Below are 20705 nucleotides of genomic sequence, written 5' to 3'. Positions count from 1 at the left end.
ATCTATTAAGGGTCTACTATGTACAGGACAGGAATATTTCTTTACATATATCCTTAACTATTCTTCCTTCACAATATACTATTGGATTCCCACTTCAATTTCAGCCTAATTTCCTGAGGAGGGCCCCTAAAAATCTGCCTGCCCTTTAATGCCACACAAAAGAGTTCTACTGTATTATACAAAGGCCTAGTATGAAGGCATATTGCCTTCAGAGAAGAGTTCTCCATTTGGCCTGGGGTAAGCAAGAGATCAGTGACGTAGGCATTTCATCTCACATTAAATGATGCCACGTCTCCTGTGTCTAGATAGACACTTCTCCGTAACAGGTAGGAGCATATTAGAGATGGATCCTAAAAGACACACGTAATTCCAGGACTGAGAGATAGCCAGTACAAAGATGGAGAGTCAGGAGACACAGTGTCATGTGTGTGAGGGACAGACAAAAGGTCAGTTTAGCGAGATCTCAGCTTAAAAACAGAGAAATAATAGTATAAGATAATGTTGAAAGGTTAGCACAATGCCTGGCACATAATAAGTACTTAATAAATGTTTATTGATTGAATAATTGAAGGAATAGGTTGGGGCCATGTTATAAAGGGATTTAGACGACAAAGAGAGGTGTTTAGGAGATGAAATTAAAGAATGGATCAAGTAATAAAGCATATGGCATTAAATATACATAAATTAGGCGTAATAAGCAAGAACAGACAACCTTAACACAAGCGGGTAAATATGACCCCAGAGTGATCACTTGAACTGTGGTGGAATGGGACTGATGAATGGAATCTAGATCTAGAAAGACACACTGTACTTTATTCACAAGGCACAAAACTGACAGAAACAGCTAGCAGTCAGAGTGGATAGAGCCCTGGGCCCTAGAGTCAGGAAGACCTAAGTTCAAATCCAGCCTTAGATACTTACTAGCTGTGTAACCCTGGGTAAGTCACTCTGTCTGCCTTAGTTTCCTCCTCTGTAAAATAATACATGATATATACAACATAAAAACATCTTAAAATTTATACTTTATATAAAACAGATTTTTTTTTAAAAAATACACATACAATAAGGCAAGAGAGTCCCTGTCATCAAGGAATTTATATTCTAACAGGGAAACGATACACATGGAAGCTCACAAGAGAGTAGGAGTCAGAAATTGGACTGAGATTGGTTTGGCTAGACGTGCTAAGTTGTTACATACCTTGCTGCCATTGAGAATCCAGTCACTTCCGTCTTTCTTGGCATTTGTTCTTATGCCCTGTAAGTCACTGTAATTGGTAAGAAAGAGGGAAAAAAAATAAAAGGAACTAATGTCATCACCCAGGAAACATCTTGTGACAAAAACAATACAGAAATCACCTGCTATAAAACATGAGAGCCAATTAATAACCAAGGTAAAATTAAACATAAAGGATAAAGGAAAACACCGTCAACTTTATGTTACAAAAATTATGAGCGCTGCATCTTCTGTTGCATTTAGAAGGATATATATGTATGTATGTATGTGGGTATGTATGTATTTATGTGTGTGAGTATACATATCCATAGTAATGCCCAAATCAGAAGTAACTGACTGTGAAAATGGGGGAAAATGTGTATAAGGCACATTAGTAAAGTAGGAAAAACCTCTTTTTTGGCTCTGTGCCTCCACCCCAGCTCCAGTGCAGTGCCCGTCACACGGTAAGTGCATAAATGATAAATGACTGACGGCATGACATGAAAGCACTTCAATAAGACCTGAGTTCAAATACAAACTGACACTTCGAAGCTGTGTGACCCTGGGCAAGTCACTTAACCTCTGTTTGTCTCAGTTTCCTCGACGATAAAATAGGGATGTATGATAGCACAGTCAGCACAGTCTTCCCAGAAGCAGAGACCCCAGGTATGCTCAACCATGCCTGGCCAGATGGAGAAGTTTAAGGCAATATAATAAATAAAGGGAGAGAGAGGGGAAAGAGTACTAACTTTCCCCTTTTATTGGTATGAATGTGTTAAATGAATGAATGTGTTGAAATAATGGTTAAAACCAAAACCAAAACCAAATGTCTATGGAACAAATGTGTATCTCTGCTGCGTCACTGAACCAGGCAGAACCAAGGCCCAGGAAGCGGTGTGATGCAATGCTTCTTGGCTAAGGTGAGTTCGGCATTTCACCACAGTTAGGGAGTGAGGCCTAGCTCAATAGTATTCTGTTACCCAGGGGTGAATGACTATATTCTCACTGCCCCAAAGCAGGAGGAAGCATAATAAAAAGGGGAGAAGGGTTTTAATGTGAGATATGCCTGACCTTCACAGAGGAGGAGATAGCCTCAGGTAGATGATAGGAATTCTAAACCAGCAGAGACAAAGTCAACATGAACATTTTACTTAAGCACAATTCTGCTGATGTCACACTATCCTCCTCACTCAACCCCAGTGGCTCTCTATTACCTCTAGTATAAGATATAAACACCTCTATTTAGCATTTAAATCCCTTCACAACATGGCCCAATTTACTCCTTCAATTACTCAATCAATAAACATTTATTAAGCACTGGCTCTGTGCCAGGCCCTGTGCTAACCTTTTGGCATCATCCTATACTATCAGGTCATGCTAAGATCCAGCCAAACTGACCTTCTGTCTGTCAGGCACTCTATCTTTGCACCAGCTGTCTCTCAACCATGGAATACACTCCATCCCAACCTCCTCCTCGGAGTCCATCTGCTCCTTCCTTTAAGATACAGCTTAAGCAACACCTTCCCAGACCCCCTCAGCTGCTAGTGCTGCCTTCCCTTCCACACCACACTATATTAAACTATATGAATGCGGGATTCATGCTCACAGGGTTGTTGTGAGGGGCAAATGAGATACTATTTATAAAGCTCTCAGCACGGCGTGTGGCATGTTTGTTGTTTCTATTGTTTGGTCATTCAGTGGTATCTGACTCTACAATGCCATGGACTGTAACACTCAATTGCTATCCACGGGGTTTTCTTGGCAAGGATACTGGAGTGGTTTGTCATTTCTTCCTTCAGTGGATTAAGATAAAGAGGGTAAGTGACTTGCCCAGGGTCACAGAGCCCACGTCTAAGACCAGATTTGAACTCAGCTCTTCCTGATCATTTCTATTCAAGTCTGATACCACCGGTATAATGGATAGAGCACCAACTTGGAGTTAGGAAAACCTGGGTTCAAATCCTGCACTAGATACTTACTAGTGTGAACCTGGGTAAGTTGGTTAAACTCCATAGGCCTCCATTTCCTCATTTTACAAAGGAGGGGTTGGATTCGATGGCCTCTATGGTTTCTTCCAGTTCTAAATCTATGATAAAAAATGCCTGTTGACTGAACAGCATTATTAATTTTGGAATAAATTTATGGTTTGTAATCATAGCTTAGGGCAGCCAGCTGGCACAGTGGATAAAGTGGTGGGTCTGGAGACAAGAAGACTCATCTTCCTGAGTTCAAAGCTGGCCTCAAACTGGCTGTGTGACCCTGGGCAAGTCACTCAATCCTGTTAGCCTAAGTTTCCTCATTTGTAAAATGATCTAGAGAAGGAAATGGCCAGCCACGAGTATCTTTGCCAAGAAAACCCTAGATGGAGTCACAAAGATGGACATGACTGAAATGACTCAACAACAAGGAATCACAGTTTTATAGCTAACGAAGAGAAACACATTTTCCCAAGTCATAAATCAGATACTGAACTATAGTTGTTTTCACTCAATAAATCTAATAAAACAACAGACCCCGAAATTCTTGGCAAACAAAGGTCATTTTCTGGCAAGACTGCTAAGAATATTCAAACCAAATCCATCAGCTTACCTTCCTGCCCCAGGTTCTGTCATAGCTATGGCCCCAATACATTTGCCCGCAGTCATCTCAGGGATAAATCGTTTAATCTGTTCTTCTGATCCATAGTTTGCAATATAGGGCATAACGATGTCTGAATGAAGACCAAATCCAGGGCCTGTACAATTTGAGTATGCTCTTAGAAAGTAATGGGGTAAAGGTGGGACAAGGGACAAGAGCAAGAGGAAAAACAAAATCAATGGGTTACATTCTTCATGGTTGGGGGGAAGTACCCCATTTAGAACAACCTAATGTTCTTCTCTATTTCTTGATATTGTATGGATACCACCAGGCCATCCCTCCCTCTCTCACTCTATGACTGGACTATTTTTTTTTCTTTTACTCTGGTCATATTTTTGAAAAAAATATGAAGAGTTTTTTCTTTAAAGGATCAAATGCCAGCTTTATAAATGGACTTTCATGAATATTTGACTAAAATATTTTAATAACTATTTTCAACATCTACAGACTGAGCAAATTAAAAGACACCATCTCCTTTCCTGTCCTCTCCCCATTCCCATAGCTCCAGTGATTTAATCTGAGTTCTCAGGCTTCAAAGGAAAATACGGCATTAATGTCTGAAAATAGTTGAGGAGACAATATGTCTTGTTTAGTGGAAAAAGCACTAGACTGGGAACTAGGAAGCCTAAGTTGGAAGTATAACTTCATCACCATGTGACCAAGGGCAAGTCACATAGCATTCTAGGTCTTGGTTTCCTTATCAATAAATAAAGGAATTACAGTAAATGATCCCTAAGGTCTTTTCCAACTTTGGTACACTGTGATTTATTATTCATCACAGAAATATCAATCAACATACTTAGTAAATAAAAATGCAGTCACTTACTGTTCCTCACAGACAATGGCTGCAGAAAATAGGTCTCCACCAATACCGCCATGTTTCTCTGCAATGTGGACACCTAGCAGTCCTTGCTTTCCAGCTTCTTTCCAAAGTTCCCTACTTACCTCTCCAGCTTTCTCCCACCTGCAAATTGAAGAGAGTTAAGAATGAGAGAACTTCTCATTTTCTAGATTGTTAGGCCTTCTATTTTACTTATCTTCTAATGGAGAAAGTCAATTGGTGCCATGACTGACACCTTACACAATCACTGGTGATGTCTTCCCCTATTCTTTCTTTTTTTCCTTCTCTCCTCTTTTCCTATAGATATATTAGGCCTGACTGGCACCCAGCAGTAATAACAGGCAATGAATACTTGGACCTGTTGATATCCCTTGGAGTTAAATTAGGCGCTGCTCTTTTGCCTGGAGATTGAGCATCCCAGGATTTAGTCCCAATGTGGCATGGGCCTGAGAAAGTGACTGGGCAGGCAAAAGCAGGGAATCTTGCTCTATTGTTCTTACAGCTAGAAAAAAGGAAGATAAGTGAACCCACAATATGGCTTCCAAGAAATGAAACTAACACAATTGCTAGTGGTGTATGTACTAACTCTATTTCTTTTTCTTGGGTCAAGGGAAGTCCCACCATCTTAACAGAAAATCAAGAGGTGTCTATCACTGGAGGAACAGGTGAAAACAACATGACAGAGAACATAATGAAATATCATTATATCATAAGAAAAGATGAAATAGGTGGTTTCACAGTAAACTGGAAGACTTCTAGGAACTGGTGCAGAGAAGAAAATCTGGAGGACAGCTTACACAACTTTGTAGGGATAAACAGCTTTGAAAGACTCTTCTTATCAATGTAGTTTTAAAAAAATTAATAGTATTTTATCTTTCTTAATTAGATGTACAAGTTTAAATATTCATTTTTGAAAGATCTGAGTTCCAAATTTTTCTCCCTCCTTCCTTCCCCTCTCCCCTGCCCAAGACAGCAAGCAATCTCATTTAGGTTATAAATGTGCAATCATGTAAAACTTATTTCTACATTAGTCATGTTGTGAAAAAAGAAACAGAACAAAAAGAAAAAAAAAACCACAAAAACCCCCAAAAGTAAAAATAGTATGCTTCAATCTGCATTCAGATTCCATCAGTTCTTTCTCTGAATGTGGACAGCATTTTCCATCAAGAGTCTTTTGGAACTGTCTTGGACTTACCAATGTATTTTTCAACCACAATTTCAGAGGACTAATGATGAAATAAGTTGCCCAACTCCTTGAAAAGAGTCAAGATGCAGAATGAGACATGCATCTTTGAATACCTCGAACTTGTAGCTCTGTTATAATTATTGTACTATTTTTTCTATTGGGAAAAGGGGGTGAGTTAACAATGAGGTTCCCCTCCTCCTCCCCCAAAAAAAAGCAATAAAAAAAGGATCACTGAAGTATTTTATATTTAAAGATTTCATATTTAAATAAGCTGAAAAATGTGTCTTTTTAAAAAAAGGCACTTGAAGGTAATTAGGAAAGAGGACACCAGTTTGAAGGCCTCAATTTAAAATGTAAAAGTGGATGCTATCAGGAATTTACAAAGAGAAGGCTTCAGAATTGGGTTATAGCCTAGAACTTACACCAGCTGTTAGCATTCTTCCCCTTTAGTGACTCACCAGGAATGTTACTATCAAGTATATGAGTCAAGGAAATAAAGAAGTCACCTAATATCACTCCTATATAGTGTGTATAATTTATAGTGAAGAAACTCTCTATTAATGCAGGTCAGCACCAGCTCTGTAACCTACAGTCTTTAAGAACTGTCTAGCAACAACCATTCTGGAGAGCAATTTGGAAGTGTGCCCAAAGGGTTATAAAACTGTGCATGCCCTTTGATCCAGCAATACTACTATTAGGTCTGTATCCCAAAGAGATCATACAAATGGGAAAAGGACCCACATGTACAAAAATATTTATAGCAGTTCTTTTTGTGGTGGCAAACAGCTGGAAATTGAAGGAATGCCCATCAATTGGAGAATGACTGAACAAGTTATGGTATATGAATGTAATGGAACACTATTGTCTTATAAGGAATGATGAGCAGGTGAATTTCAGAAAAACCTGGAAAGACTTATGTGACCTGATGCTGAATGAAGTGAGTAGAACCAGGAGAATATTAGAGCTATGACAGACTTAGCTCTTCTTAGCAATACAATGATCTAAGACAATTCCAAAAGACTCATGATAGAAAATGTTATCCACATTCAGAAAAAGAACTACAGAGTCTGAATGCAGATCAAAGCATACTATTTTCACTTTTTTTCTTTTTCGTGGTTTTTCCCTTTTGTTCCAATTCTTCTTTCACAACATGACTAATGTGGAAATGTGTCTAATATGATCGTATATGTATAACCTATATCAGATTGCTTGCCATCTTGGGGAAGGGAAGGCAAAAAATCTAGAATGTAAAATTGTAATGCAGAACATTATTTTACCATTTGGGTAGTAGAACCCTTTAGGCCATGGAAAACTCCAAATTCCTTAGCAAGACCCTTATCTGGCTGCTCAGGCTCCAGCCCTCAGATCATGTCTCTGGAAACCTCCAAATTCCTTAGCAAGACCCTTATCTGGCTGCTCAGGCTCCAGCCCTCAGATCATGTCTCTGGAAACCTCCAAATTCCTTAGCAAGACCCTTATCTGGCTGCTCAGGCCACAGCCCTCAGATCATATCTCTGGAAGCCTCCATTGTGAGAAAGTTTGCAGAGCATTATCATATCTACACAGAGGGAGAAGGGTGTCCTTGACCAGCCCCCCCCAAAAAACCTCTTCCTCTTGCCAGACTTCAAAGATCCATCCCCCCCTGTCCTGTATACTCCCTATATAAACCCTAGCTCAACCCCTGATGGGGGCTGCTTGATTTGGATGTGAATATCCCTGGCAGCCGCGCGCTAATAAAGTCCACAATTTAAAATTAGCTTGGGTCGTCAACTCGCTCATTTCTCGGTATAACATTTTGGAGGCCCCAGCGAGATAGCAGCGTACAGTGGCGCTGCAGAGACCCACCTGGAGAGGACATCGGCCTCGGGAGGGGGAATTGTTCTGTTCTGACTTCTAGGGGAGCCGGCCCCTGATGATGTTCCAGGGCCCCAGGACTCAGGACTAGGAGAAGCCTCCCTCCCCGACTCCGACTGTACCTCATTTCGGCCCTCGTGGACCTGGTAACCCTCTGGAGGTAAATGTTTGCAAACCTGTTTTCTGGTGGGGAACGAGTGCCAGACGTGGCAGAGCACCTAATTAGTGCCTCAATCCCCCAGGCACCCCGAGACGTCGGGACTATGCCTGTATCTGGTTCCTGGTACCCGGTTTCTGGTTCCTGGTTTCTGTCTTAGTTCTGTTGGGCCCGTGTCTCGTTCCTGGTTTCTGTCTCAGTGTTGGTCTATTAGTTTATATGTGTAGAGATTGTGTTTTTAAGAGATTCTGTTTTGCAATCATCTGCCTGAAGCCACCTCTGTTTCATACTGAAAGACAGGTGTCAGACTGGATTGCAGACAGTTTTCTCCAGACTTCCATTGGGAGGATGTGTTTGTGTTCAGGCTTTTATTGTTTGTCTGTGTCTATGTTCTGCAATAATGGGGGGATACGGCCAGTATATCATTTCCCTCCCTTTTGGGTTGTTTGCAGCCAGACAGCCAAAGGCTGCAGCAGGACTCTGAAAAGTTGCCTTCATTCTCCCCCTCTCCCCTCCCCAGGTAACAGCAGCTTCAAAGCAGTGCGTGGATGGGAGAGGGAAAGAGAGAATACTTTATTATTTAGGTTATATGGTTGGTAGAGGGCAAGTTGGGAAGGATTTTTGAAGTGTCAGGTCAGAATTAGAAAGGAATGAGATATGTACAGGTTTTAAGAGGATTTTAAATCATTAGAAAGAAAGGCAAGGAAGTTTAAGCATGTAGGAGAGAGGACTGTGTGTAGAAAATTTGAAGGGAATATGATTTAGTTGCATGGTGTGACTGGAGGTTTTGAAAGTGAGAAGGTTTTGGGACTTTTGCATGAGTAATAGTTTCTCTCTCTTTGCATTCTAACTCTGGCCAAGTTTGAGTGTGGAGACAAAGAGAAAAGTTCTTGTGTACCATAACATAGACAAATGGTTTATATGCTGAGGACTACAGCTTGCTGGGTTTAGTTGATATTTTCCCACGAGCCCCAGCTCATCCAAATTGGTAAATATGTGAGGTTTTCAATTTGAGCATTTGTTACACTGTTTTGCACTTAGGTACATTGAAGGAAACTCAGACGAGTGGTTGTTTTGAGTGCACAGTGAGGGCAGTTTGAGGAGAGACAGAGGGAATTATGTCCACCCACCTTTCAGGCTAGATCCCCGGGTGGGTTCTTTTAAAGATTGGTCATTATGGGAAAGAAAAAGCAATCAGAATACTGGTCCAGTACATTTCTAAGTTAACAAGGGTATTGCATTTGGGAATATATTTTTATCTACCCCTCCAAAACTAGATAAATAAATAGGAGAGAATGAATGGGTTAGAATAAACTTCCAAATTTTATTTGGAGGAAGTTTCACCTATAATTCTTATCAAATCTGTGTAAACGTTTTCTGTGTTGTGAAATTCCTGAGTAAATGAGAATTCTTGAGATAAAAATTGAGTAAATTTTAAAGTTTGATAATATTTGTTATTGTGGTAATGTTCTTCACGCATTATAAAAACTGAATTTTTTTTTTTCTCTGTTTTTGACTAAGGAACTTTGTGATGTCTAGGAATTCTGTAACAACTAGGAATTTAGTTTGTTATGGTACTTTGGGAAGTTATTTATGTTACTTGAGGACATTTTACATCAACTTAGTTTTAATGAATTCCATTTTTAAAGGTTTATTTTTACTTTAAGGTAGAAAGGAAAGATATCTATCGCCTTAAAAATTTCTAACAAATGTTTTTCATGAAAGTTTAGTGATTATTCCTTCTAACATCAGGATAAACTGTAAGCTTTTTTAGAAAGGGAAATACTTTTTACAAAGTAATGTTTTGCAAAATCTTTTTGTATGATTTTTAGAAGGCCTACTAAATTTCCATTTGCAAGCTAATTTGTTGCAATAATTTAATACTGATAACAATTATGTCTTAATCCACTGTGAATTTTCTATGTTTCATTCCTATGTAAATTGTGTCCTTGAATTGGCCTTAAATGGGTGCTTTCAGAGAAACAGAGTCAATGGTTCCTGCTTCAGGTAACATAAGAAAGGGCACTGGTCTCAAGAATGTGGGTTTGAAAGTTCAATGCCCCACTCTAAGTTTTTAAGGGGTGGACGTAGAAGTGAAAAAGATAGGACAGCTAAAACATTTTAGCAGAATCTGGAAGTTTTTGAGATCATTAAGGAGTTTTTAAACACCTCTTTACAATCTTGTCACTCCTTTCCCCCACTTCCTCCCCTTGAGTCAAGAGGGTATCTCTGTGTGGGGATCCCAAACAGCACTGGGTTTCTCTGTTAACCCCTTTCATCCCAGATCAGATTAGGAAGAGAGTGTTTTACCCCCCCTCTCCCCTGCCCGCAAATTCACCTTCCCCCACCTGGCTATAGGAAGGAAGGGGAGGGGCAGCAGCTACAGCCTGGAAGTATTTTCCAGCATCCAGCCATGGGGAGTAAAAGGGGATGGGTCAAGGTAAAGAAGCCAGTCTATAGGGATGGGAGTGGCCCCAGAAGACTGTTGGACCTGGTGAAAGGGTCTAGAAAGAAGAAAGATTTTTTATTGGGTCAATTGTATTAGTTATGTTGCTGGAAGGGCAATTTCTTTTATAATCTAGAATGTTAAGTTAATTGTGTCTTCAGAAGCAAAAAAAGGAGTCAATTTGGCTGTTGGGGCATTTTATATGATCCTGTTTTGTAACATTTCCTTTTAAATATTGTAATTCAAGGAAGTATAAAAGTTTCAAATTTTGTCTCTATTGAAAGGGAATTTTCAGTTGAAATTGTTTTGTTATAATTTATAAAATTTGTGAGATTGTTAACTAAGTTATTTGGGGTTACTGTTTTAATATCAAAACCTAAGATTGTTAATTGACTACTTGTGTGTGAAAAGGAGGGGCACATGGCAATTCCCCTTATTTTGTAAACTTGCCAGGATCCCTGGAAACTATGGGGGGGGGGCAAGGTCATCTGCCCTAAAAAAAAAAAATGCAGCTTCCATATGTTTGTTTGACATGTGGCATGGGAAGGAAATTTTCTTAATTGAATGGGTTGTAAATTCAATAGAGTGGGAAGGTGTCAAAGTGTCAGTTGAAATTATAGACCAAGATATCTGTGTTTCTTTTACCATTAACATGACATAGCATAGTCTATGTCCATAAGATACCGAGATAAGAAAAGTCCCATTGTTCTGGAGAGTGTTTGGTCCCAGACAGTGATAACAAACAGAAAGAATGTTGGTCAGTTCTATCTGGTCCTGGAAAGGGGTGTTTTTGGTTCACTTGAAAAAAAAATAGAATTAGCTCAGGTTTTTTGGCCCTTATTGGGGTTCAATTGATTATACTCACCTCAAGATGTTCCCATTGTTTAAAGGAATTATGAGAGCAGTAGTATTTTTCTGTGATCAGTCTCTTACTATTACCAATGTGAGATTAAATTCTTATTATCCAGGATTTGTGATTTTATGGGACAGACATTTACTATTGTTTTGAGCTTTGATTACCAGGGTACTTGTCTGAGTTGCCATAAAGCCAATAGTAGAATGGCATGTGCTGCAGGCTGATAACTGATAAAGGTGGAAGTCTGTTCCTGGGAAGACTTTTGAGGACAACCTTGGACACAGCCTAGATAGGATCTTCTTGACTCTATTTCCCAATTGTGCTATTTCCTTTTTTGAATCAAATGGAGCTAAGGAAGTTCTTTCCTTCTGATATGATATATGACCCTGTCCCTCTGGAACATCCCTGTGTTACCGTAATAGGATGCAAGTACATTCATGGCCACATAATAATAATATAGGGATAACATCCCCCTAAGGAGGAAATGTTTACACACAATAATAGGACAAAGGTGTAATGTGATAGATGTCTAATTAAATAGGATAGCAAATTTTGAGAAAAACAGTAGGATTAGACTGATATGATTGGCTTCCAAGATGTATCTATCATAGCAATCCAAGCTTTAAGCATGTTTAGGTAGGAAGATCACAGTTTTGGATTTTTACACTAAGCCAGAGAAGCAGAGCTCCCTTTTTGAACTGCCTATGAATTAAACCGATTGTACATGAACAAGGAACTTAATGTCAGTTAATACAGGTAATACTGATTGTATTGATTTGTATGATTCCTGTCTAAGGTTTTCTTTGTTACCCTGATTACATGTAAATCTCTCTTTTCCAAACTAGTCTATTGTGAGCTCTCTGATTAGTTTAATCTGTACCTGACTTAATGTAATTATGCAGTTTTGCGAATTATGAGTAAACTTTGTTATATTGTTTGAACCTAGTCCTGTGTGACTGGGAAAACTGAACTATCTCTATGTGCCTTTAACTAAAAACTTATGAGGGATTCTGGAATACTTAGGAATTCAGTTTCCTTAATACTACTCTGGAATTTGTGTTATTTAAGAACTTTTGTACCAATTTAGTGAAGTTTTATGAACAAGAGTAGAAATGCAGGCAAGCTTTTTAGAGCTCATTTTGGAAATGTTCCTTAGGCAATGTGACATCTTAGGGTACTATAGAACTGGGACTTGTGTTCCTGTTGTGTTCCTATATAAGTTAAGGTTCTTTACAATTAGGTCAGGGGTTTGTGAGAATGTTATTTTGTTATTTGGGTAATATCACACTTGTTTAAAGTTGTGTTACAATTAATAATGTTAAAAGAGAAATGGCTTGTGGTTTATCTTGTCCATGTTATCAGAGAAACATGGCATGACTGAAACATTTAAGATCCTATATGTACTGTGTTAAAATGGATTCTTTCATATATCTATGTATGTATTGGGGCCTGTGGATTAATGTAAGGTATGCATATTGTTGTTTGCTCTTGTTTACTATTTAGTGGGGGGTTGGCAGTATGGGTCCGGCTCTTACGGCAGTCCTCTTCTTTGGATGATTCCTTTGCCAAAAACTAAAAGGGGGAAGTAGGAACTCAGGGTGGATGGCACTAATTCTTCCTTAACCAAGTTCCTGCAGGGACTCCAGAAAGAAAACACAGAGGACTCTTCTAAAATCTGTCCAGGACACCTACCAGTCTCTACCTGTCAGCCTGTACCCGCTTTCAGCACAGGAGACCCAGTCTTGGTCAAGAAGTACACTGCCTCTGGCCTGGAACCTAAGTGGAAAGGTCCCTACACCATGATCCTGACCACTCCAACAGCCATAAAGGTGGACTCTATCCCTGTCTGGCTTCATCATTCACGAGTAAAGGCAGCCGCTTCATCTACCAGTCCTGAGAAATGGGAAACGATACCTGGTCCAGATCCCCTCAAGCTGCGTCACTCCCGAACATCCCCTTCCTAACCTTTTCCTTGTTTTTTTAATCCTTTGCATTGGACATCCTAATCCCCATGCTCCTTTGCCAAAACCTCAGTGGGTCCTCAAATCTAGGGGCGCTAACCCCGAATACACCCTTACTATGTTTGACTGCCTACCTGGACCCCAAGGCCCTGGTGCCCTCTTCAATGTTCCAAAACCACCATGCTCTGTCATCCCTTCCAAACCCTTTCTCTGCCAGGGATTAAGGGTATGTCAGCCTCCTGAGTACTTTGACCTGACAGCATCTTTTACCCTCATGGCCAACTCTACTTATGTGACTCTTGTTATCCCTAATCAACAGTCCCTCCAGTGTCTCACACCCCAGACCTGGGGTTTGTATGCCTGTAAGAGGGGAGAAGGAGTGCTCCTCTCTGTGTATAAACAGGTCCCTGAGAGGTCCCCTTTGCCCATCGGTCCCCTAGGAGGACTGGCCCGCCCACCTGAAATTCCTCCCAATCCTCTGTCCCCCACTAGGATCCCCTCCGACCGGCTCAGCACCCCTCAACCACCTAAGATTCTTCCCAATCCTCTGGCTCCTAGTAGGACCCCTCAGGCTGATCCCCCTCACCCCTCAATTATAAGACTGCTCCGAGCCATCCATAGCATTGTCAACTCCACCAGGCCTGACCTAGGACCTAGCTGCTGGCTGTGTATGGATGCACCACCCCCATACAATGTGGGAGTGGCAGTTAATGGTTCTGTTTCCCATAGCCCAGACTCGGAGAATTGTCGGTGGGAACAACCTAAGTTGACCCTGGGGAATGTCCAAGGAAAAGGTACCTGTCTTACCTCATCCACCACATCCCTGAAAACTTCTCCTTACTCTCCTGTCTGTAATAGTACTGTGGTTGTTCCCCAATCCTCCTCCTCTTTTTATTCAGCGCCATCTGGCACTTGGTGGGCCTGTCTGGATGGGATCACACAGTGTGTCTCCCTGCAGTGTTCCTAAAAGAATCTGAGCCTCTATGTATATTAGTCTCCATTATCCCCAGGGTCTCCCTTCTTCAGGGCCCGGAGGGTTGGGAGTACTTCAGTCATGAGGGCAGTGTGTCCTACTGAAGCAAGCGAGCTATTCCCCTCCTCATCCCTATCCTCAGTGGGGTTGGGGTTAGTGGGATCAACTGCTGTGGGTACCGCTGCCCTAGTCCGAGGAGAGGCCAGTTACCAGGAACTTAGTGCTCAGGTCGATGCAGACCTCAGTCAGTCATCTGGAGCACTCTATATCCCAACTGGAGAGACAGGTCAACTCCTTGGCAGAGATGGTTCTGCAGAACCAGAGGGGTTTGGGCTTATTGTTTCTCAGGCAATGCGGCCTTTGTGCCACCCTAGGGGAGGCCTGCTGTTTCTATGCCAATAACTCAGGTGTAGTTCAGGAGAGCCTTTCCCTAGTATGGAAAAATAGTGCAGACAGGCAGAGGGAACGAGAAGGGAACGAAAATTGGTACCACAGCCTGTTTCGGACTTCCCCATGGTTAACCATTCTTATTTCTGCCTTAGCCGGGTCTTTGCTCCTCCTTACTATAGCCCTAATTCTTGGTCCTTGTCTAGTTAATCGGCTCCTTGACTTTGTTAGATCCTGTATTAATTTAGTTAAGTTACTGTTGGTTAAAGGTCCCCGTTATCAGACCCTGGTGTCTGCCTTCTTTGCACCCTATAATGAGGCAGCCCCAACCACGTCAAGGGTTTGACGTGGTACACAAAAGAAGTGGGGAATGTAATGCAGAACATTATTTTACCATTTGGGTAGTAGAACCCTTTAGGCCATGGAAAACTCCAAATTCCTTAGCAAGACCCTCATCTGGCTGCTCAGGCTCCAGCCCTCAGATCATGTCTCTGGAAACCTCCAAATTCCTTAGCAAGACCCTTATCTGGCTGCTCAGGCCACAGCCCTCAGATCATATCTCTGGAAGCCTCCATTGTGAGAAAGTTTGCAGAGCATTATCATATCTACACAGAGGGAGAAGGGTGTCCTTGACCAGCCCCCCCCCAAAAAAACCTCTTCCTCTTGCCAGACTTCAAAGATCCATCCCCCTCCCTGTCCTGTATACTCCCTATATAAACCCTAGCTCAACCCCTGATGGGGGCTGCTTGATTTGGATGTGAATATCCCTGGCAGCCGCGCGCTAATAAAGTCCACAATTTAAAATTAGCTTGGGTCGTCAACTCGCTCATTTCTCGGTATAACAAAATCTTATAAAAGTGAGTTGAAAACAAAAAAAAAGTTTATGACTGACAGAGAGAGAGACAGACAGAGAGAGAGAGAGAGAGAGAGAGAGAGAGAGAGAGAGAGAGAGAGAGAGGGAGAGAAATAGCCTATAGATTTGAACTCAGGTCCTCCTGACTTCAGGGCTGGTCCACCCTACTACTTCTACTACTGCTGATGCTGCTGTGTCATGGAGCTGCCCCCAGGCTATTTTTATTTTTCAGAGTTTGAGAGGTAAATTTCCATTTCTGGAGAATGGCCTTGGTCCTGATCCACTCTATAAAAATGGCATTTTTAAAATTTAAATAGATAATAACAGAAGTAATAATAATAGTATTTATATCATGTTGGGTTTGCAAAGCACTTTAAAAATATTGTTTCATAATACTTAAAAAAAATTTTTATTGATTGATTTCTTTTTTAGGCAATTGGGGTTAAATGACTTGCCCAGAGGTCACAGCTAGTAAGTGTCAAGTGCTTGGTGTGAGGCCAGATTTGAACTCGGGTCCTCCTGACTTCAGGACCATGCTCTATCCACTGCACCCCCTAGCTGTCCCTATAATATGTTTAATAGGAATGTATAGGTACAGCCTATCAGATTGCACACCATCTTGGAGAGGGCAAAGGGGAGAAAATTTAAAACTCAAAAGCTTATGGAAGTGAATACTGAAAACTAAAAACAAATAAATAAATTTTTAAAAGATTTAGTTAAGCTTAATTTGATTAATAAAAATAATGTTCTCTATGATTGTCTTGAAAAAAAAATTATTTCATTTAATCCTCACAACAATCTTGGAAGGCAGGTATTATTATTATCCCAATTTTATAGATGAAGAAACTGAGGCAGGCAGAGGTTAAGGGATTGGTGAAAGGTCACTCATACATCTAGTAAGTGTCTGAGGCCAGACTTGTATTTGGGTCTTCCTGATTCCATGCCAGCAATCCATCCCCTTCACCTAGTTGCCACTTAGATAAAAAGACACATCTGGTTTTGAAAGTTGTATAATAAAAGCAAAACTCTTGCCATAATGATGTGAATATACACAGATTCAGAAATTATAGAGAAAGAGACCAAACAACTGTGATTTTTACCTGGTGGGTGAAAAAAAAACCAAAACACCACCACCAAACTTACAGAAGTATTCCAAATTAAACTGAATACTTCGGGTTCAGCTGTACATTAATAACAGAGGACTAATATGTTCTAAAATGACTACATAGCAATTAGGCCCAACATATACAAAGTAGATGAGGAAAGGGCCTTACTTCTGTAAGATATTACCATGTCGACGATGAGGGCGGGGCCCAAGCCAAGATCTTCGCCCTTTGCCCCAAAGGGAATCTGACTCACAGGCCCCAGACCCTCATCTCCCTTGAAAGCCCTAGCTTACCTTTAGATCTTATTCAGATGCACCTTCAACCCTTGCCCTGAATAGAATCTGGCTCCTGTTTGTCTACAGGACCCAGAAAACCCTTAAACCTTCAAATTTCCTAATCGGCTCCCTCTTGTCTATAGGCCCCAGAAAGGCCTTCCCTTTATCTCCTTTTGAAAGTCCTAGCCCCACCTTGATTTTGTGCAGATGCCTTTCAAACTTCTGCCTTCCTGTTCCCTCCATTATCTATTCCCATTGCCTATTCAATCTCTCTGACCTCCCCAATTATAATTCTTACCTAGACCCTTTCCCCAACCCCCTTCTCTGGCCACCCAAAGTCACTTTAGTATTTAAGATCCACCTTGGCCGTCATTCAGATGCTGAGAATCTCAAGCCCACAAGGCTGAGAACCTCTCATGCCCGCTCGTCTTTACGGGCGTCACCTGGTCAATGTGATTTATCACTAATAAACTTTTCCTCTGGCTGAAAAAGATTTGAGTTGAATTCATTCAGCAGGGCCCGGTACCGCGATCTTGGGGTCCCAGCACCCCAAAACCCCTAGACCTCTTCACCGAGGCTACATCTAAATTCATAATATTCAAAATGGAAACAAAAATTATCTTATTTACTCTGTGTGATGTGGAACCACCTCCTCTTGAAAGAACTTTCGGACACTTTTCCTGAAGATGTCATGGTCTGAAGAGAAGATTCTTCGAATGCCGACATCTGTGAGGCTTTTGGCAGAAGAACTTTCCAGCCGACCTTCCCCTCCCTCATGTGAGGATCTTAAAAAAAAAATGAAAAATCCATTAGCAAATTTGCTTTAAATAGTGCCCATCAGGCCACTGTCTTCCATGACTTCATTAAACAATGAAAAGTGATGACTTTTCTGGAGAGTCACTTCACAACCAAAAAGATAATGTGTTAGATACCTGCCTGGGCTTAAAATGATAATAGCAATAATAAAATGATGATGATAATGATGTTGATGATAATAATAATAATAGCATTTATATTGTGGTTTGCAAATTATAGGTGCTACTGTTATCCCCACTTTATAGATGAGAAAACTGAGACCAACAGAGGTTAAGACAGTTTTCTCCAGGGTAGTTCCTCCGACTTCCATTGGGAGGATGCGTTTGTGTTCAGGCTTTTATTGTTTGTCTGTGTCTGTGTTCTGGGATAATGGGGGGGTACGACTACTACATCATTTCCCTCCCTTTTGGGCTGTTTGCAGCCAGACAGCCAAAGGCTGCAGCAGGACTCTGAAAAGTTGCCTTCTTTCTCCCCCTCTCCCTCCCCAGGTAACAGCAGCTTCAAAGGAGTGGGTGGACAGGAGAAGGAAAGAGGTCTGGGGCAAGCTTAAGCAGTAATTTCTGTTTTTCACAGCTTAAAGGGCCCTACTACCTAAAATGGTAAAATAATGTTCTGCATTACAAAATGTGGCCTCAGACACATAAACCCTCACTAGCTGTATGACTCTTGGCAAGTCACTTAACCCCAACTGCCTCGCCAAAAAACAAGCAAAAAAAGACATTTGTCTTACTCTAAATTATCTGCCACTAAAAGATAAAGTCTTAACAATCTATCTGTTCACTAAATCTATAGGTCACCTAGTCTGGTTTGACAGTTGGGGCTAGCTTTTCAGTAAAGAAGGGAGTTTAATCCTATAATCAAACAAACAAAAAAACCTCAAAGTAATCAATGCTAATTGATTTCCTTTTCACAATAGAGCCTTTGCATTGGATTGTGCATTCCTTCACTTTGCAAAGAAGGGTCATGGTGTAAAAGAACATATGCACACCAGGTTCTCCAAGTGGGGTCTGGGAACTTTGGAAGGCATATACTAAGGTGTTTTCATTTCTAATACAGAAAATGTTGATAGCTATAACCATCATAAATAAAAGCTCTGGGGGTGGGGGAGGGAATCTCTATAAATTTAAGAAAGTAAAGTAAAGTAAGATCAAAAACTTTGAGAACAGCTCAGCAGTTTAACGCCGCCTAAGAAACACTGAGGAGAACCCCGCTTCCCTTGGTGAATCCCCCAGGAAGGTTCTTAGGTCATTCGGCGCCTACTCTGTGCCAGGCGCTGCGGGGGGCCTGGGGACACTAGGGAGAGCGCCTGACGGGCGCTGCCCTCGGGGAGCTCCCAGTCTAACGCGGGCAGCTGCGGCTGAAGCCTCCCAATCCGCTCCAGGAGGAAGGCGGACGTCCCGCCCGGACTGCTGGACCTCCACCCCGGGCCACGCCCCAGGCGTGAGGAAGCCCTTTGCTCCTGGTCTGAGACGCCGTCCCACCACAGCCCGGCCGCCAAAAGGCTAAATTTAGCGGCGAAGGCTCGGAGCCCGGGCTTCCGGCACGGGGAAAGGAGGCCAGAGCTCACGGTCACGACCCTGGCTCCTCCAGAAAGGGGGAAAGGAGGGCAAAGTTCGATGTCATGACCCTGGTCCCTGCGGAGCGGAGTCTCCCTCCCTGCACGGGGCAGCCGGCCCACCTGCTCCACTCCAGCCTCAGCGAGAGGGTCCGAGCCGCTCCCGGGAGGGGCGGAGCACGCGGGACCAGCTGGAGCAACAACTGGCGAAGAACCAGGCCACACAGCGTCCCACGCCTGGGGGACAGCCACGGCCCGGGGCGACGGGGCGCTCAGTCCCCGGCAGTGCACCCACTTCCCAGGCGGCGCTACCCGCCAGCAAAGCGAGCCCCCCAACTTTTTTAAGCCCACGAGGGGCTCGGTTCCCCCATCCCTCCCCGTCCCCCTGCCCCCAGCCGCCTTGGCCGGACACTCGCCTCGTACTGGGGGCGATGGGGAGCAAAGGCTGGGTGGTCAGGCGGCTCCACCCTCGCAGGGTCCTGCACAACAGCCGGGAAGCCATGGCCAGAGTCAAGTCGCGCCGAGCTCGCGCGAGGCCAAGGCGGTCAAGGCGTTGACTTTGGCTTTTATGAAGTCAGTGCCTGGGCGGGGTGCGAACCGAGGCTCCCCCTAGTGACCGACGGGGACGGGTCCGAAGTCTGCGTACCCCGATCCTCCCAGTCATTAGAGGACAAAGCGAGTCTGAGCCCGAATCCACCAGGGGCGATCCCAGCCCTGCAAGGCCAGCGCCCCGGGACTCGGTCTGTGAACCCGGGCTGTCTCTGAAAACGTACATCAAGAAGTCAGAAATCATTGAGCGAGCTTATTTAGTTAGCCTGGGTCAACTACGATATTTGTTCATTGAACACCTGCCAAGTCCCTGCTTCTCCACTTGTTGCTTGTATCTCCATTGCTTAGCACAGTGCCTGGCACAAAGCTAATAAACGTTTATTGGCTGACCACTAACTCTGGGCCCTTTAGATCTATGATCTCATAAGTTTGAGGGTAATTAGAGATGGGCTGCAAAAGGATATTCAGATATTTATTTAGCCTTTATTTAACTTTTCCTCAGTCATTTTACTACCAACCAAAATTCCATGAAAAGTTCACGTTCTGATGGGGCTGGGGTGGGAGACGGCTGGGGTGGGAGACGACGGATAAATATTTATATACAAGACAAAGATGGTGTAGGTGGAGGGAAATCTCAGTGGGGAAAAAAGTGCTGGAGGGAGGGATATCAGCCCTGTGGGAAAGACCTCCAGCAGATAGGATTTGAGCTGAATTTTGAAAAAAATCAGGGAATATAGGAAGCAGAGGTGAGTCAGTAAACATTTATTAAGAGCCTTTGATGGTTGAGGGGAGAAAGCATTCCAGGAATGGTGGACAGCCAGTGGCAAATGCCGTGGAAATGAAGCTTCCTGTGTGAGGAACAGAAAGTAAGCCAGTGTCTCTGGATCATGGTGGAGGAGAATAAAATAAGACTGGAAAAACTGGAAGAAGCCAGGCTGCCAAAAGATTTAAATTTCCAAAGATTTTACTGTTGGTTTTGGTGTAAGAGATAGACACTGGAATTTCTAGTGGTCAAACCTGCACTTTAGGAAAATCACTTT

General features: G+C 42.4%; 1 protein-coding gene and 1 long non-coding RNA gene across 4 annotated transcripts in view; both read right to left on the bottom strand.

Annotated features, from left to right (window-relative positions):
* Positions 1-19682, bottom strand: part of ACADL (acyl-CoA dehydrogenase long chain) — a 70649-nt gene extending 50967 nt beyond the window's left edge. For 2 of the 3 annotated variants that reach the window (XR_013483330.1, XR_013483331.1), the window contains exons 1-5: positions 19533-19682; positions 17375-17530; positions 4677-4814; positions 3803-3967; positions 1199-1265 (exon numbers count right to left, since the gene is read on the bottom strand). Coding sequence is in view for 1 of the 3 variants with exons in the window: in XM_021008779.2 (XP_020864438.1) it covers positions 1199-1265; positions 3803-3967; positions 4677-4814; positions 17375-17530; positions 19533-19618 (612 nt within the window). In the remaining 2 variants the exon portion in view is untranslated. The remainder of the gene's footprint in view (positions 1-1198; positions 1266-3802; positions 3968-4676; positions 4815-17374; positions 17531-19532) is intronic. The other variant, XM_021008779.2, reaches the window with a different exon arrangement.
* LOC144454787 (uncharacterized) lies at positions 11172-15348 on the bottom strand. The gene is made up of 2 exons (XR_013483328.1): positions 15011-15348; positions 11172-14940 (listed from the first exon to the last, which is right to left on the bottom strand). It is a non-coding gene; the product is annotated as an uncharacterized LOC144454787 (long non-coding RNA).
* Positions 19683-20705: the final 1023 nt, after the last annotated feature.

This window comes from Phascolarctos cinereus, unplaced genomic scaffold (genome assembly GCF_003287225.1).
Source record: "Phascolarctos cinereus isolate Bilbo 61053 unplaced genomic scaffold, phaCin_HiC Scaffold_7;HRSCAF=346, whole genome shotgun sequence".
Taxonomy (NCBI): domain Eukaryota; kingdom Metazoa; phylum Chordata; class Mammalia; order Diprotodontia; family Phascolarctidae; genus Phascolarctos; species Phascolarctos cinereus.
This window is presented reverse-complemented; position numbering and strand designations above follow the sequence as displayed.